General features: G+C 47.0%; 1 protein-coding gene across 1 annotated transcript in view; it reads left to right on the plus strand.

The window, feature by feature from the left end:
• LOC130131928 (liprin-alpha-3-like) overlaps positions 1–7,032 on the plus strand; it is a 63,984-nt gene extending 56,952 nt beyond the window's left edge. The window contains 2 exon segments of the mRNA XM_056301653.1: positions 1,806–1,968; positions 6,980–7,032. Coding sequence (XP_056157628.1) covers positions 1,806–1,968; positions 6,980–7,032 — 216 coding nt within the window.
• Positions 7,033–13,371: the final 6,339 nt, after the last annotated feature.

Consider the following 13,371-nt stretch of genomic DNA (forward strand, 5'->3'; position numbering starts at 1 on the left):
AACCAGCTCCAGTTATTTTTTCCTATTGCCTAGGTCAGGGGCACAGACGGGTATCAACCCTAACATACATGTCCTATCTCTGTCCTCACCCTCTTTTGAAGGTCATCCCCGTTGTTAAATCTTCTGGTCTTGTTTCAGTAGTATATGATAAGTTGCCCACTCATAATGTTTACATTATCCCTGTTACTAATAAGTGGGAAGGAGATCTCAGCCATACCGTATTGATACCGGACTAAAATAAGATATGGAGTAATGTGTTCTCTTCCTCGAAAAACCTTGCTCACCAGCTAACTCATTTTGGATGGAAACACAGGTCTTACTTTACTCCTGTCCTCTAACTCTCCTTTTTGTGACAAATGTCCCCCATGCAAAAGTAGGAAACGACCTGCACATATTCTGGCGGTGTGACGCTGTTACAGAACTGTGGCAATACAGATGAAAGATTCTAAATCATGATATCCCCTACCGTCCCACCGTTCTTTCTGGGTACCAAATGAAACACTTTTCTGACCCACCAACAACTTGAAATAGTCTCGGCTGCCTCGACGGCAGCTTAAGAAACAATCTCGAAGAGCTGGTTCAAACCTATAACAACCCCCAAGAAGCTTTTTATTTAATTTTTGTTGACATCCGTACACTAAAAAGGTCCACCGCTAAAATAAATGGAGCTGCAACCCTGTTTAGCTGGCCTCGTGTTATTTCAGCGATTCAAACTTTAATGTAAAATGTTGTATCTCCACAATCACCATGTGATTAGTAACCATGCTATATAACAGGGGTCCCCAATAGGCGGCCCGCGGGCCACGTCCGGCCCGTGACGGGTTGATTTATGGTCTGCGAGAATTTTTGGAGAAATGCCAGAAGGAAGATTTTTTTTTATTTCCCTACCAAAAAAAAAGATTTAATTTCTTAGTAAAAGTAAGACTAGTAATATATCGAAAAATAGATGAAAAATCTCTGTTTAAATTATAATACCTGCAACGTATCGACACCAAAACAAACTAACGAACAACATGCTGCTGGAGGTTGAGTGGCCCGTGGTTTTAAAAGTGGCTCTAAAAGTGGCCCGCTATGAAAAGTAATTGGGGACCCCTGCTATATAACTATTAGTATCGTTGACAGATCTTTGTAGCCATTATTTACTGTTTTATCTCATGTAGTCTCTTCTGCAATATCATTGCTTTTTGCGGTCTCCTTTCATTTTTCATGTTGTTTGGTTGTATGTTGTTTTTAATTTTATTTTTGTATTCTCCATCTCTCTCTCTCTCTCTCTCTCTCTCTCTCTCTCTCTCTCTCTCTCATTCCCACCCCCTATGTACTTGTATGATGCTGCAACATTTTCATTTCTCTAAGAAATAATTGTTTGAAAAAATAGCAAAACAAGCTAAACTTAGTGATTAGCTAAGTTATAAAGAAACAATACGCGTGTGGCAAATTCAGGGGGGGGCGCCGGGAACCGCCACAGCCGGGATGCGAACCCGGGTCTCCCGCACCACGGGCGACTACCTTAACCAGTCGACTAAAAGTTCCGACCCGTTAGCCAACCGGCTAGTGTGTCGGACTCGCATTATTACACACATTTTAGCGGTGTACAGAACACTTAAATCAGTTTTTTTTTTAATCGCCTGATTCTCCTTCATCGCAGTTCTGTTGGCGCATGTGTTGTGTCATTTCCAGTTGATACAAAACAATGTGTTTATTTCTAACATAATATCAATCAAAATAGTAGTCTATGAATATTAGTACATAGTAGATACTATACAGTGTTAGCATGGATTTGGGACACGACTGCTGTCTCCACACAGGACGGCACCAAGACGTTCACGCGCTCGCCCTCGTGGAGGAAGATGTTCCGGGAGAAGGATCTCCGCGGCGTGACCTCCGACTCCGCCGAAACGTTACCTGCCAACTTCCGTGCCTCCGCCATCTCCACCCCTTCTGTCACCTTGCGGAAAGTCCAGAGTGAAGGTGAGTGACGAGACCCGCTATCGTCAAAGACGACAGCTACCGTAACTCTATATATTAGCTTCCTAATCAGCCTGGTTAGCAGTGGTAACCGGTCCAACAGAGATCATTTTACTTTGGAATATGGCCCGACGGCTCCAGAATTTAGTAATCCGTTCCTTTTGTGGGGTTTTCTAGTTTTTATTTTGTCGGTTGTATGAGTTGTAACCTGGCATGCAGCAGTAATTAATAGCGGCTCTCTTCAGGTTTCCAACCCTGAGCGTCGGAAGGGGGGGGGGTTGTCTTGTGTATAGGGTTTACTGCTCGGGGTGGGGGGGGGTGATTCATGTGAAAAGGGTTTACTTGTCAGAGAGTAAAGCCGGCCTGTTAAAGAATCACAGGAGTTTCCACACAGTGTATGACTCACCTCCATCTCAAGTGTCAGTGCATTTTATGATAGAGATAACAGACCTGCACACAGTTTTTCATTGCAAGTCAAGTTGGAGTTCATTTAAAGTGCATTATCGCACCGAGGTGTCCCAACACACTTTGCAACAAAAACAGCATTAATACGAGAATCGACATACTTTACAGTAAGAACGTAAATGAAATTCACGTTATGTTGCTCAAAGGATTCAATTCAAGGGTCGAGAGTGATTATTTGTTACGTCTCGTTGTACAAGTACAAGAGAGTAACATTCTTGAGTTTCGGCTCCGCAACACTGCAGCAACAATAGTAACTGAACAACAACAAAACAGAACAAAAAAAGCAGCAACAGTAATATTGTGTGATGTATGTAAGGTGCTGTGTGTGTGTGTGTAAACCGATGATCCGTTGAAGACCACAGGTCAGTACCATCAGTCCAGCACCAGGCTTAGTGTCTTTAATGTTCCTTGTTCAAAAGCCTGGTTTCTTGGTGGAAAAAGCTGTTCTGGAGCCTACCGGTCCGGGCTTTGAGGCTGCGGTACCGCGGGCCCTGACAGTAGCAGCTGGAACAGTCTGTAGTTGGGGTGGCTGGGGTCTTTGATAATCCTACAGGCTTTGCTGATACAACGTCTATATGCCCTGGATGGAGGGAAACTCACATCCACTGATGTCCTGGGCCGTCTGCACAACCCTCCGCAGCGTTTTGTGGTTGTGGGCAGTACAGGTCCTACGCCAGGCGGTGATGCATCCGGTCTTATCTCCACGGTTCACGATTCACAGTCTTGCTATCTTTTGGCGGAGAACAAGGCTGAAGAACTGGAGATTCTCCAAATTTTACACTGCCACGGTTAGTGTGTTCAATTCTCTGTGTTCCTCAACAGATAGAACATGGCACTAGCACTGCCGGGGCGAAGGCACCCAACTGACCAATCCGAAGCCATGCCCCCCCTTAGTTACCGTTGCTAGGTTGGACAAGCTTGACAAAAAGAAACATGGCAACGCAGCCAATGCTGGTTCCATTTAGCTTGATGCTGATAGTTAGTTACTGGGCATCAGGCAATGTAGCTTCAAGAACCTGACAGCAAGGACTACAGTATGCCATGGAAGGATATACAAAACAAGGACTATAGTATGCCATGGAAGGATATACAAAACAAGGACTATAGTATGCCATGGAAGGATATACAAAACAAGGACTACAGTATGCCATGGAAGGATATACTAAACAAGGACTATAGTATGCCATGGAAGGATATACAAAACAAGGACTATAGTATGCCATGGAAGGATATACAAAACAAGGACTATAGTATGCCATGGAAGGATATACAAAACAAGGACTACAGTATGCCATGGAAGGATATACTAAACAAGGACTACAGTATGCCATGGAAGGATATACAAAACAAGGACTACAGTATGCCATGGAAGGATATACTAAACAAGGACTACAGTATGCCATGGAAGGATATACAAAATGACGTGCACTGAGGCCAAGTCATTCTGGTCTCGACGAAAAAGGGGGAAGCCACCCGTTCTTTGTGTAGAGACGGAGGATGGCATGACTCAGTCAGCATTGCTCATGCATTAGATAATACTAAAGCAGCGTTTCTCAAAGTGTGTGCCCCCCCCCCCCAGGGGGAACAGAGGCATGACGGGGGGGGGTGTAGTGTGGAACTACTGTTTTGATGTCGGAATCTTTTTCATGGCAGAACAATCAACAAAACGTGCTTTCATGAGACGGAGAGTCTGCGGGTTCACAGAATGGAGAGATATTTGACGGGGACGAAAAGGAAAGACAGGCGGTGCTTCCGAGACAAACGAGACAAAGTGCTTAGCTGACGGTAACCACCCGAAAACCAAGTTAAGAAAATATGACGAAGCCTGTCTTGCTGTTGGGTTCACGGTGAACGTGGTGGGAGATGGGGAGAGGCCAGTGTGTATTTTATGTGTGGAAACTCTGGCAGCTGGTAGTACGAGACCAAACAACTTACGAAGACACTTGGAGACATCACGACCCAGTCACGTCAATAAGCCACTGGAGGTCTTCCAGAGAAAACTTGGTGCATACCGTCAGCGGGAACATTGCTTTGTAAAAGCTGCGTTAGTAAACAACAAAGCACTAATGACGTCATACAAAGACGCATACAGAACTGCCCAGTGCAGGAAACCACACACAATAGCAGAGGAGCTCATACTTCCCGCAGCTTCGGATATGGTGTCAACTATGTTTGACGAGACAAGCGCCGCAAAATTGAAGGCCGTCCCTCTGTCCGATGATACAGTTGCAAGACGTATATGCGACATTTCCAATGACCTTGAAGAGCGACTCATTGAAAAACTGAAAGACAAACGTTTCGCCTTGCTAGTGGACGAGGCTACTGACAGCGATAAAGACTGCTTGTTTATTGCTTATGTTGGCTTTGTCACGCCAGAGTCACTGTGTGAGGATTTGCCGTTTCGCAGGTACGTCCCAAGTAGAGCGACGGCTGATGAGCTCTTCAGGCTTCTTGACTGTTACCTGACAGAACATGGGCTGAAATGGAAGAACTGTTCGGGCGTTGGCCAGATGGTGCCCAGACCGCGGCGGGGAAAACAAAGGGATCGCAGGCACTAATCAAGAGGGTCTCGCCAAACGCGCAATGGACGCACTGTGTCATACACAGAGAAGCGCTAGCATCAAGACAGATTAGCCTTGACCTAAACGAGGCTGACCGATGTTGTCAGCGTGGTCCATTTCATCAAAACGAGACCCCTGAGAGCACGGCTGTTCTCTGCACTTGGTGAGGAGATGGGAGCTGAAAATTCAGCTGTGTTGTTCCACAGCGAGGCTAGGCCGCTCTCGCGAGGTTGAGTGTCGTCGCGAGTCTTTGAGCTCAGAGAGGAAATTGGGGTGTTTCGGGAGGAGGAACATACGCGTGAGGTTACAAGCAACTTTAGCGATGAACCATTGCGGATGAAACTGGCCCATCTCAGAGATATATCTGGAAAGCTGAAGGAATTAAATCTTCAGCTTCCAGGCAGAGACGAGCACCTCCCTCACCTGGCAGAGAAAAATGAAATGCCTCGGAAGCATCGCCTGTCTTTCTTTTTGTCCCTGTCAAATATCTCTCCATTCTGTGAACCTACAGACTCTCCGTCTCATGAAAGCATGTTTTGTTGATTGTTCCGCCGTGAAAAAGATTCCAACATCGAAACAGTAGTTCCGCACTACATTCACGCCCCCCCCCCAATCATGCCTCTGTGCCCCCCAGGGGGGGGGCTCCCTACACACTTTGAGAAACGCTGCTGGTCTAAAGTAAGATTATCCATTCATTCATCTTCAGCCGCTTCTCCGGGGTCGGGTCGCGGTGGCAGCAAGCTAAGTAGGGCGCTCCAGGCGTCCCTCTCCCCAGCAACACCCTCCAGCTCCTCCTGGGGGATCCCAAGGTGTTCCCAGGCCAGATTGGACATAAGTCCCTCCGGCGAGTTCTGGGTGTACCCCGAGGTCTCCTTCCAGTTGGACGTGCCCGGAAAACCTCCAAAGGAAGGCGCCCGGGAGGCATCCTAATCAGATGCCCAAACCACCTAAAACTGGATCCTTTCAATGCGACGGAGCAGCGGCTCTACTCCGAGCTCCCTCCGGATGTCCGAGCTCCTCACCCTATCTCTAAGGCTGAGCCCAGACACCCTACGGAGGAAACTCATTTCAGCCGCTTGTATCGGAGATCTCACCCTTTCGGTCACTACCCAAAGCTCATGACCATAGCTGAGCGTTGGAACGAAGATTGACTGGTGAATTGAGAGCTTTGCCTCCCAGCTCAGCTCCTTCTTCACAAGGGAAAGAGAAAGTAAGATTAAACTTGGGAAAATCAGAGTGTATTTCCACTGCTAAGATGGCTTTTAGAAAGTGTGGCCTGTCGTTTTGAATCACGAAGGGTGAAGACTGTAATCTTTAACCCCTGTCTTCTCCTGGTGTCATTTTGACTCAAACAGAATAGCCGAGTAACAACTAGTAACTATGAATGTCATTAATATTATTAACAGTCGAGATGAGGATGAGATATATTGGGTATATTTGAATAATTTTAGTTATTTATATATATATATATATATATATATATATAATACAAAGGTGGCCGGGATCAGTGTGACTGGGCAACAGTACATCCATTGCTAGCGGTGACCAGGGGCCTCATGTATCAATCGTTACTATGGGCAAATTTGTGCGTACACACCCATGGAATTTTTTAGCCCTCAATATTGTCTGACAGTCTTTAACCAAGCATGATGGTTATTTGTAATTCCTTCCTCCTAACATCTATCGTCTACCTCCTGCAACAAGCAATCAACCAGGCCTGCAGAGACATCAGTGTTAGCCAATCGGTGTCTAAATTCAGGGGTTACCCAGGTTCTACACTGGTCTCTGAGACGAAATTCAGGGCTAAAAAAATCCCACGGGTGTGTACGCACAAATTTGCCCATAGTACCGATTGATACCCGAGGCCCCAGGACATGAAGGTTAATGTGCTGGAGAATCCTGGTTCATGTGTATTTTGTTGGTATGATGTGTTTTGTGGTTGTATTATATTTTACCCATTTCTTCTCGTCTCCTGTCTCTCCTTTTAGTGAACTCTGGCCAAAGGAGCGAGTCTGGATCGGTGAGAACATACTCCTGCTAAAAGAGAAGCACACCAGGTGAGGGGAAAAATACCAACACAGTGTGAGTATATTTGCTTTGCCACCTAAAGCAAGCTTATCCTGTCTGTTTGTGTGTTTTCTGAATCCTCTAGAGCCCCTTTCCCCTTCCTAACCGGAGAGAAGAATACAAAATCATTTTTGAAGAGAAAAGAGGGCAGGGGTCCACATCGAAAATGGAGTCCAGGTGGATGACCACCAGATTTGGAGCCTGACCTCTGAAATAATCAAAGACAATGAGTGAATGATTTCTGAAAAGATGACAAAATAGAGTGAGTGAATGTCTGTTAGTCTGTCAGTTCTCTCTCTCTCTCTCTCTCTCTCTCTCTCTCTCTCTCTCTCTCTCTCTCTCTCTCTCTCTCGGCCCACCATTGTGGCATGACGTTGTAGAAAGTGACTCCATCGCCCATTGTGAGTTCATCTCCATTTTGTTTTCTTTCTTTTCTTTTTTCTTTTTTCTTTTTTTCTTTACTTTTTGGCTGTGGAATGCAAATACTGACGCAGAGAATCCTTGGTTTTTTCACTGGAAAGTGCATTCCCGTCCGCATGACGAGAGCGATGCCCGCTTCCTTCCTGTCGCCCTCGTCGTCGGCGAGGAGCGGGCGGGAGGAGAGGGCACTTCTGGGGCGCCATGAGGGAAGTGAAAAGTATGTTCTTAAGCCATAACAGACGACATAAGATGCACAAATGTGAATAAAACCGACAACGGGACATTTTAGTGAAGTGCATTATGACAAAATCCTGTTCAGCATCAAAGGAAAAAAAAGAAAAAAAAGGAAAATTAAAAAGTTAAGCGTTTGTGTTAATATGCATGCCAAAATAAATCATTTTAGAGTGGAAGTCATGATCTCGATCATTAAATGATGTGAAAGCTTGGATAAAGAGTTTGTAAAATGTGTGTGTTTTATTTTTTTCATTTTTTATGATGACTACTATTGTATGTATGTATGGATGTGTGTATGTATGTGTGTGTGTGTGCGTGTATGTGTTGAGTCGTATGTTCATTTCATACTTAGTTAAAAAAAAACTGGCTGTAATTTCATTTTAGGTTAAAAGAGTAAATACGTTTTAAATGATGGACATTTAAGATATGCTACTTGTATGTGTACATTTTGAACAACAAATTGTGCTATGATTTAAATTAATATTAATGGAGAGTAGTGATGATAATTGAATATAATATGATAACAATAATGATAATGATTGTAAAAGCTGTAATTAAAAAGATACCTGTAAAATGTTACTCCACCGTTTCATTTCCTTTTTTGTAGCACAGTTACTCCACTGACGGGTCCACTCTGAAAACAGCCGGGCTTGACTTAAGGGCTTCTCGGGTGTTGACGTTCATTCGGTTGCAATTGCTGCTCAGATGAAGGGTCGTGGATGGTAGCGGGCGTTGGGACGCCCTGGACAGGTCACCGGTCCATCATAGAACACATCGTCATAGGCGGTTACTCGGGGTCGAGTATGACTGCCCTCCCTCTGGGTCCTCCGGTGGGTGTAGAGGCCATTCCTTGACTGCCCTCCCTCTGGGTCCTCCGGTGGGTGTAGAGGCCATTCCTTGACTGCCCTCCCTCTGGGTCCTCCGGTGGGTGTAGAGGCCATTCCTTGACTGCCCTCCCTCTGGGTCCTCCGGTGGGTGTAGAGGCCATTCCTTGACTGCCCTCCCTCTGGGTCCTCCGGTGGGTGTAGAGGCCATTCCTTGACTGCCCTCCCTCTGGGTCCTCCGGTGGGTGTAGAGGCCATTCCTTGAGCTGCATAATGGGAGGACGCCTGTGCGTGACAGCTTTTCACGTGGAGTGGCTGATGTGCCTGCAGCCACCACACGGTCCTTGGCAGGGGTTGGCCAGAGTCCAATGGCATGGAGAACCAAGACGATTGGGGGACCACCCTCTGTTGCTGCCTTCATCCGCCTTCACTGCCGTTGTGACCTGGAGACATCTTCCGCCAGTTCTGCCTTTGAGGTCTTTGTTGGCTCGCGCTTGGTTGGGAACCTCCCCCTTGACCTATCCGCCTTGGGTGACCCTACCAGGAGCCAAGCTCCGTACAGAATAGCTCTTGGGATGGACACCTATGTCCAGTTCATCTAACACGCATGTCTTTGGACTGTGGGTGGAAACTGGAGTACCTGGAGGAAACACTGGCAAACATGAGAAACAATACAAACTCCACATCTTAAAGCAGGACTGATAAACTGATTTGCCATGTTTCAAGTTTATTTACATGAGGCCATGGTTCTCTACCGGAAAATGATGGATTGCTCCCTCTGGGTTGGAGATGAGTTGTTGCCCCAAGTGAAGGAGTTCAAGTATCTTGGGGTCTTGTTCACGAGTGAGGGTAGGATGGGGCGGCAGATTGACAGGCGGATTGGTGCAGCATCAGCAGTAATGCGGACGTTGTACCGGACCGTTGTGGTGAAGAGGGAGCTGAGCCGGAAGGCAAAGCTCTCAATTCACCAGTCAGTCTTCGTTCCAACCCTCACCTATGGTCATGAGCTTTGGGTAGTGACCGAAAGGGTGAGATCGCGGATACAAGCGGCTGAAATGAGTTTCCTCCATAGGGAGTCTGGGCTCAGCCTTAGGGTGAGGAGCTCGGACATCCGGAGGGAGCTCAGAGTAGACCCGCTGCTCCTTCGCGTCGAAAGGAACCAGTTGAGGTGGTTCGGGCATCTGATTAGGATGCCTCCTGGGCACCTTCCTTTGGACCGCTCGACTAAAGGGTCCGACCCGTTAGCTGAGGACTAACGTGTCTACTTATTCGTGGACATTACACTATCCCCCTCTTCAGGAAGTGCATCCGAGGGCAACTTCTGACACCAATGCAGCAAATTTGGGGGGCAGCCCGGGAACCGTCGCCACAGCCGGGACGCGAACCCGGCTCTCCCGCACCACAGGCGACAACGTTAACTAAAGGGTCAGTCGACTGGTTAACGTTGTCGCCCGTGGTACGGGAGAGCCGGGTTCGCGTCCCGGCTGCGGCGGTTTCCGTGGCTGCCCCCTGAATTCCATACAATATTAAACAATATAGCGCACAAGGCAACATATAATGTCAAATTGCCAGCAAGCACATAGCACAGCAACACACTGAGCATAAAACCAGCATCTACATGGACATCACAATACCATAAAACAGGCAACAAACAGTCCCGTCAGTCTCAGCTAGCATTGTGTGCAGTCTCATACACAGCAGTCAGCACATGTAGCATACACGTGCGCCATAACTGAAAGGCTGCAGTTTTTCTGACTGGTACTGTGCGGTCTCCTCTGAGAGCAGCTCTAGTAGATAAAATCAGAGTCACTACACCCTAGAACAAGGCTGCTCAACTTTACATAGCTCAGGGGCCACACCGCAAGATACAGCTTTGTCAAAGGGCCGCAACCCTACTTTTTATCTATTTATTTTTGGTGATAAGAAACTATTTTGTAGTGTTTTCATGCCACACGGCTATCAAATGATAAAATGAGTAGGCTTTATTATTAATTACATGTAAAAGTGTTAGATTGCTGTTGCAATAAAATCCCAAGGATGGTTAATAAAATAAATATGCCCACTAAATTGAAACCAGGCCCGAGTGACAGGTAAGTTTATTCTCTTGGAACAAATGGAGAAAATAAAATGCAAATATTCAAGTTTTCTTTTTTCCACGGATAAACTGAAAAGGGACGTCAGCTGACTTCAACTGCACGGCTTGACTGACAAGCTGCTATTCACCCAGGCCTGTAATACAGCAAAAGACAAACAAGACTCGTGAAAATCTTCATTCAAAAAGTGATATTAATCTCGGTGTTGGTATCATATTATGTTCTCCATATTGAAAAGCAAAAAAAAAACAGATTTTGATAAATCTGCTTTACTGAATGCAACACCTGTTGCAGGTGTAGGTGCATATACATAACAGACAGAGTCGGGCTGTGTCTCTTAGTAAGGTGTATTCACCGGCTGTGCCCATAACAGAACTGAGGCGTGTTACACAAGGCAAGTGAACATAAATCAGTGCCCCCAGGGGGAGCTGTTGGCCGCTTAACATTATCCTACAACAACACCTGAGTCTGCATCTTCTCCACTAATCGTCTCAAGTCTGGCTGGTATGGGGAGGCTGCTGTGCGCAGACAGTCGCTGAGGTGCTTGACACTTGAGAGAGTTGCGCCGCTTTGACTTGATGGTCGTCACCGATGAAGAGCCGCTTTCACACACATAGGTTGATCCGGAACAGGTCAAGGCCTTCGATGGTGCCGTATGATTCGTCGGGTACATAATGCATCCAGAAATCCACCATGGATTGGTGGATTGTTCTTTAAGTCGATCAGCTCCTCTTCAAACCTTCCCCTTTGAAACACCAAACCTCCCAGAGTGCTGTGAAACATCCCTCCCATCTGCTCTGTGCGGATCCTCCACCATGTGACTCACTGGCATTACCACCTCTAGGCCAGTAAAACCACTAGCAAACTCTCTGGCAAGCTCGGCAAGACATGCAACGCAATTAGCTGGTTGAAAGTAGACGCTGTGCAGCTGACTGCCTTGTGGGTGCAGGTTTGGAAAGTGCATAAAATCGTTGTCACCAAGCCGGTCTTGATAAAGGGGGAGAGCTTCTCCACGAAGGCCGAAACATCCTTCAACAAGGTAGGCAGCACTTTGGCATTTCCTTGAAGCTTCAAACCGAGGCCGTTTAAGTGCTTAGTTATGTGCACCAGAAAAGCCACATCTAGTGCGAATTCTCCATCATTGACGTAATCCAGACTGGCCTGCTTTCTCTGTGTAATGAAGTCTCGAATCGCAGGGAGCAAGTCCATAAACCTCCTCCAGTACAACACCAATTTTCCCAAATCAATCTCTCTTCCCAGCCCTCAGAAAAACAATCCATGAGCGACCAATATCCTCTCCTCTTGTCTGACCTTTCAGAGGCAGAAGAGCGAGCATTTCCTCCACCAAAGTATTGCCATTAAAAAAAACGCACCCAGACTGTTATGTATGGATGATGCTATTCTACCAGTGACCACTAGGTGGCACCTGTATTCTATATTGCTGTTGTCTGGGTTGTAACCAACAGAAGAAGAGTTCCTAGTAAAGCGTGGAAATGAGCAGCCGTGTGTGCGTTGTGGTCCCTGCATCGTGTGTGAAATTGTTTACACCACAGTGTCATTAGCCAGCTACATAATACAGACCATAAGCTGCATAACCGACACGTCGGTTGACTCGTCTGTGGCGAGGCTAAGATGCTCCGTCTTCTTGAGCTCTTCAATCAATTTCACAAACAAATCATCAGAAATGTTTTCCGTACGCCGGGAGAGGGTCCAATCTGAAAGCTGCAACTTGGATCTCTGCCAGAGGATGTCGTGTTTGTTTTTAAAATCGGCGAACAGTGACTCACTGCTGTCCACAAAACATTTCTCTATCAGCTCCGCTTCAGTGAAAGGCCTACGACTCCTCGCTACATCCCATGAAAGGGGCGATTCTAGGATCAGAGCTTTAGGGGTGCTGAGCACCCAGAGTGCTGGCCGGCCAGGCAAGATAAATTTGGGGGGGGATGGATCAAACCATTTTCGAAGCATGGGGGGGTGCTGTATTTTTGTTGTTAAAATATTACGTTTAAACCATACACTGGATATGGTTTTGACATTTCTTCAGCTTATTAAACGTGGACATACAGTAAAAAATAAAAAATCTCTTCAATTTTAGGGGTGCTGGGGTTCAATTTAGGGGTGCTGCAGCGCCCCCAAAAATGGGCTAGAAACGCCTATGTTCTATGACGCCTCAGTGACCCGCTCACTTTCCTTACAGCTAAATCGCAACACAGTTTGCTGGCCACGATAGCTTTCAATAAGTGTGCGAATTTTGTCTCTTCTCAAATCACTCCCGGATGGATATGTAATTCCGAAGTCACCATCATGGTGTTGTAGCGAATTCGGGAGGCAACCACAGGAAGTGCCGCGGCCGGGACGCGAACCCGTATCGCCCGCACCGCGGGAGACATCGCCGACCGCTCGACTAGAGGGTCCGACTAACGTTGTCGCTTGCGGAGCGGGAGACACGGGTTCGCGTCCCGGCTGTGGCGGTTCCCGGACTGCCCCCCTCGAATTCGCTACATTGGTGTCAGAAGTGGGATGGTGAGACCGTGAGGTCATCGGGAGCGCGTGCGCCCAGAAGGCGTGAGGGAGCTGATATGCCGAAGCGCGGGGACAATGTAGCGTGCGTGGATAAGTAGACACGTTGGTCCTTGACTAACGGGTTGGACCCTTTGGTCGACTGGGTAACGTTGTCGCTCGGGGAGTGGAAAATACGGGTTCGCGTGACGGTCCCTGGGCTGCCCCCCAAATTCGCTACAG

The sequence above is a fragment of the Lampris incognitus genome, assembly GCF_029633865.1.
Source record: "Lampris incognitus isolate fLamInc1 chromosome 17 unlocalized genomic scaffold, fLamInc1.hap2 SUPER_17_unloc_1, whole genome shotgun sequence".
Taxonomy (NCBI): Eukaryota; Metazoa; Chordata; class Actinopteri; order Lampriformes; family Lampridae; genus Lampris; species Lampris incognitus.